Raw genomic sequence first — 5,461 nt, 5'->3', positions numbered from 1 at the left:
TCTCTCTCTGTATGTGTGTTTGTAATATTCATCACAAAGACACGAAAAAAAACATGTTAGGAACAGAATTTCCTGGGTAACCATGGTGGTTCAGTTCTTAAAATTGGAGGTTCCTGGTGAACTCTTTTGCCGACTCATACAGGGCAGGCTTGTATAGCTCCTTATCTTCAGAATGCCACTTGGACTACTGCTAATAAAAAATGAAAAACACTATCCGTAATTCTGCGAAGCTTTCTATATTTTGGCCCGGATGCATATGCAGTCGGTTATTAGAAATCTAGATATCTAAAAATCAAAAGCATTTGTGAACCTTCGGTTTCAACGTTCTAGGTTTGATCTATGGTACCCAATTTGGTAGCAAATTGCAATCAATATATAAGTCAGCCAAAGGACTACGAATCCAACAATAAAGGCTTGCAAACAATTGATTGCCACTTCTAAATGATACAGTAGTATATACAAGTACAACTAGTTCAATCTAGCAAACATTGTTTGAACATATTACAAGTTCCACCAGACAAAAAGCAAGAAAATCTCATGGACGGGGAACCGATCAACCCTCTTTACTGTTGAAATTGCACAATGACTATTGAACTAGGACAACCTTGCATGTTCTTCCCACCTGAGGTCGGCAGCAAACTCTGTGAATGCAGCCCGAGGATCACCATTTGAAATAGACAAGTAGTATTCAGCAGTACCATCATCAACATGCATGCTTCTCCTCAGTGAGTCAACCACCCTCTTCTTGCCTCTGTCGGTGATTGACCCATTTAACAGACAGCTTGGATTTTCATCAGGACCACCCTCTAAATACAGTACTGCGACTTCTCTTTTCGCATATGTGTCGAGTTCTATGTAGCATGTGCCATCTATAAGAAGGTCTGCTTTGCTTATAGGGATTAACAACCTCTCTCTCGAATAGATGCCATGGTCACTCATCATATTGTTCAAACGTTTAATGTCCATAACCTGCAGATACAAAGAATATTCCCAAGCATGTCATTGCATTTAAGGAAAGAGATCTATATTTGAGGTGACAATCTTTAAACGACTCTTAAATGGATGACCAGAAGGGAAAATATGAAAATGGAAGCAAACAGCCAGAAAAAGGGCAATAACAATTTTCAAACATGCTTATCAGTCAGATAGTCTCAGACTTGATAAAAATGACTAAAGAGATCGCCAACTCATCTGATCTTTGCATGTTTTCCAGACACCAAAAGTTGAATTTTATCAATTAATCATTTCTAATAGGGATTTGAAGAATGAGCCCTCTGTACTCCTCCAATCATGACCTGACATCTACTATCTACTGGGACCATTTTCTCAGTTTTAGCTAAACAAGCATCACCTACTCTCAGACTATACATTAGAACCAAAAAGGAAACAAAATGAGCTCCTCTCCCATTCCGAGTTTAGCTGACTAACATCAAATTTAAGCGTGATGACATGGAACCTATAGGTTCTTTCCATGTCTCGAGTTTTAACATCTTCTCTGCCACTGTTCTGTATCATTGATCAATCAACGCAACTACTATGCAAAAAAGTAGGATCTTTTTCCTGAGAAGGCCTCAAACATAAGGCAAAAAAACCAACAGTGGTGTCAATAAATTCATCCAGCTGTTATTCAATTATATCCTCAACCAACACGGAAAAACTGAGACAATTGATTGTCAAAGAATTAGGAAAAACTCAAATTTCTTTGGCACATGATTCCAAACACTAGTGACAGGTACGGAACATATGAAGAGAAACTCCAAGTTACCCTCAACATCTATCATCTACATATCATAGGAAAGCTCAGAACAATGAATCTATGGTGGATGGATGATCTAATATTATTACTTTAGGGAACACCAGTCTGATAGTCAATAGAAAATCTGAGGAAAGGGATAGGAGTAGGAAGTAGAAACCCCACCATGGAGATTCATCCACTTAGTCGGAAATGTATGAACTGCTCTCTCGTTTTGCTTTTTTACCTCTAATGTGCCAATATCAGCAAATGACACCCCATATTCTGATGCTAATAATGGAGTTTGTAAAAAGGTTTGCTCTAGAAGGCTTACATAGTGTTGGTTGCTTGTGATTGCCTCTTGTTTCTCCCACCATTAAATCCATCTACTCCTCTTTTCTTGATGAAGTTTTCTTGCAGTTGATAAAAAGAGGAAACTAATTGCAGTCACCTAAAGGAATATATTCTTAAAGCGTAACCCCTACTAAATTGTTATCCACGTCATGTAGTGGGATTTGAAAAAAACTAATTGCTGTATTCTTCAAAGACTATCTTCTCTTCATTTTGGTTTCTCGTTAAATTAAGGTCCTAGACTTTCTTCATGTTACAAATTCTTGGCCACAAAAGCAGATAGACAGTGCAAAAATGCAGCTTAGTTACAATTGAATAAGGTTTTGAGATTGAACTCTCTCACAAAAATGTACTACTCTGCAGCAGACATTCTCTGAAATCTCTAACTATCTACATTTGTAAATTATCTTTTGTGGGTTCACAAATTTATGCCTCATGCATCTCCCACAACGAATGAAAAATGTTCTATATCTAATCAGTAACTTGCCACCGTAAAATGCATGTTTAGGAAAAGGGGGAAAAATGACGTCGGACAGAAACGATGACTTGAGCAAGATCATTCAACCAGAAGTAAACTTCCCCAATTCGCAAGTTTTCTTGGATTCCCCATGTAGGATTCCGAGAAAGAATTCTGAATATATTGTGAAAGTTTTCCCACTGCAAACGAAAATATGTTATATGTCTCTCTCATGACTTCTTATACCATCTGGGGAGAGAGAGAGAGAATACCTGAACACAATATTTGACAGCGAGGCTAGCGACAGTATCTCCACGAACGAGGCGGTGAGAGATGGCGAATCGACCGAGTCTGTTATCGCGCCAGAAGCTGGTGGAAGTGGGATTACCAATGACGTCCTTCAATTTCCATGGGGATTTGAAAGCTCTGGTCTGAATCTGTCGATCGGAGGCGACAGAGTTCCAGAGATGGCAAACGCAGGCAGCTCGAGCGAGGTCCGACGGCGGCAAATTCTGAAAGATGCTCCGGAGAATGTCGGTGCAATTGAGGGCGGGGAAGTTGGAATTCATCGGAGAGATGACGGTGGCAGAGGAAAGGTCGCCGGAGAAATCCATGATTGTGTTGGTGTCTGGGAGTAGGGGGGGGGGGGGGGGGAGCTTTCCTTGGGCCAAGGCTTCGGGGAAGGAGATTGAGTGGTTGGGAATGAGCTGTTTCAGAATGTCATCTTCTTCGTCTCCACAACGTTTCCGTCATCCCATAACGCGTTCAGAAGAGAGAGAGAGGAACCGAACATGGGCAGAATCTGGAAACAAGGGGTATAGGGAATTGACGCGAAGAGTGATCTCTGAACGTTGGATTCAATATATCTAATAATCAGTAATAGTTACTGAGAGGTCCGACATCAATCAGACGGTCATGGAATAAACCATTAAGGTAGGGAGTAGGGACTATAGGGGAGTACAATAATAGTAGGAATTGCGAAGTAGGGAGAAAAATGGATTGATTGACTGATAGGTGTAGAATCATGCGAACAACCAAACTAACGATTTGCGAATGACGAGTTGGTGGACGTGGGGTCCATTCCACGGTGGATAACTAACCACCTTGAGCCGGCGCCAGTAGGGGTGAGTAGCGGTCGGTTCGCTTTGGTTCGCGGTGGCAAGAACCCCTTCCAGACACTACAGGTTAGTTTAGTTATCCACCGTGACTACTCCCCCTATTCACGCCGGCTTAAGGTCATTAGTTGGTGGGCAACTTTTGACCCCTAATATTAATACAAATATTTTTTTAATATAATCTTTAAAATAGGTTAATTTTTGCAGATTGGATTGGATTGGATTGATTGGAAATTACAGAGTATGGTTGTTTGGCTTTGTAACTTTCACCGTCAATTATTGTCTTTGTTGGAAACCTCTCACATCAGTTAAGTTCTTCAGTTATAGTGGTTTGGAGATGTATTTATTAATTTAATTCACCTTGTTTTAATTGCAGAAAATTTTCCAATTCTCTTTTATCCATTTATTTATTTTATTCTTTTTTGAGAAATTATCTCTCAACTTTGATTGGCATCTCTTTGTATCAACTTCTTGAAAGAATAAAATATATTTTAAGCCTTAAAAAAGAATAAGCTACCTTTTTCGAGAAAATATAAAATAAGAGTAAAAATTCTATTCACCTCCTTCCTCCTTTGAATGATTCACGCGAGTAGGACCTTAGAGATCTCATCGCGCGGGTCCTGACACACTACCAATAGTACTTGGAGGAGAAATCCCCCGATTCAACTCCTTATAGCGGGCCTTGAACTAGATTAGCGGATTCAGACCCGGACTGGTGTTCCGGCTCGTTGCCAATTCCATTGGGGACCTATCGCAGGATGGAAATGCTGAGGTTTGAGACAAGTGTGAAGGAGTGGCAATTGGAGGAGGAACTGGCGAGGCTACAGGAGTGTAATGGCGCCACCCCTTTCTGAACTTCTGAGGCGGGGAGGGAGGGCGGTGAATGGGGAGGAGGGGAATGTCAATTCTGTGCTTGAAAGCATGATAACTGAGTTCGGGATTTTGCTGGGGAGTGCAGACATGCTACGAGCAAACACTACAACCAAAGTGATTCGGATACTAAGCCCTGTTCAGACTGTGAGCTTTTTAGCAGCCGCATCGCAGCTTCAACTCAGGATTCGAAGGTCGGGTTTTCAAAGAGAGGCTGAGTGAGAGGGTAACTAGAAACCGCTAATACTCTCTCTCTCTCTTCTTCACATCTGAGTTGTTCCAAACTCAGAGCAGAACGATGAGATTCCTCTCCACTCTGCTCTGCTATGAACAGTGAGATTCCTCTCCCTCTCCACTGTACTCTGCAATACATTTGTCGCACCTGAGTGCGCCGGGTTTGATGGCTTACCGTCTACCGTCTACCGCAAGTTGAGTTAAATAGAACGAATAGGTTGTGGTGAGAGGATAGAGAAACTATGCTCTGCTCTAAGTTTGAAAGAAATCAGATGCAGAGAAGGAGAAGGATAAGAAGAAGAAGAAGAAGAGGAATAAGAGACCTGGGGGAGATTGGAGGTGGGTAAAGTTTGCTTTCATTTGATTTTTTTTTTTTTTTAAAGTAGCATATTATGAAAATTATATTACAAATTTTATTTTTATTGATATTAAGGGCCAAAAGTTACCCTTGTCAGCAGAAACCTCTTTTTAGAAACAAAATCATCTATCTTGTAAAAGTGGGTTATAGGGTTGGTTCTATTTATGAAAGTTGGTAATTATAGGGATTGGGTGAGGGTTGCCCAGGTTGCCGATCAATCCCAAGAATCTCGAACCAGACCCTACCCCATAACAAATTGAGTAGGGTTGGTTTAAGGTCGATTCAAGGTTGATTCCACCCCTAGGCGTTATAAGGGAAAATACTTGGCTTCTACCCCACTGGAA

At 40.9% G+C, this 5,461-nt stretch overlaps 1 protein-coding gene and 1 pseudogene across 1 annotated transcript; one reads left to right on the top strand and one right to left on the bottom strand.

Annotated features, from left to right (window-relative positions):
• Nucleotides 1-396: 396 nt before the first annotated feature.
• LOC148861863 (F-box protein At1g55000-like) lies at nt 397-3,379 on the bottom strand. The gene is made up of 2 exons (XM_088984644.1): nt 2,813-3,379; nt 397-969 (listed from the first exon to the last, which is right to left on the bottom strand). Exons 1-2 carry the CDS (start codon nt 3,152-3,154, stop codon nt 595-597), a joined length of 717 nt encoding a protein of 238 aa, XP_088840770.1. The 5' UTR covers nt 3,155-3,379; the 3' UTR covers nt 397-594.
• LOC148861862 (protein ZW2-like) lies at nt 3,332-5,185 on the top strand (annotated as a pseudogene).
• The last annotated feature ends 276 nt before the right edge of the window (nt 5,186-5,461 follow it).

The sequence above is a fragment of the Nelumbo lutea genome, chromosome 4 (genome assembly GCF_056320005.1).
Source record: "Nelumbo lutea isolate HS-2025 chromosome 4, American lotus-T2T, whole genome shotgun sequence".
NCBI lineage: Eukaryota > Viridiplantae > Streptophyta > Magnoliopsida > Proteales > Nelumbonaceae > Nelumbo > Nelumbo lutea.
Note: the sequence above shows the minus strand (reverse complement) of the source record. Positions and strands in the feature narration are given on the sequence as shown.

Bases quoted from the DNA above. Each gene is read 5' to 3' on its own strand.
- LOC148861863 (XM_088984644.1), bottom strand. From the start codon at position 3,154: ATGGATTTCTCCGGCGACCTTTCCTCTGCCACCGTCATCTCTCCGATG. The intron at 970-2,812 runs GTATTCTCTCTC...TTGTATCTGCAG, and splicing joins CTGTCAAATATTGTGTTCAG to GTTATGGACATTAAACGTTT.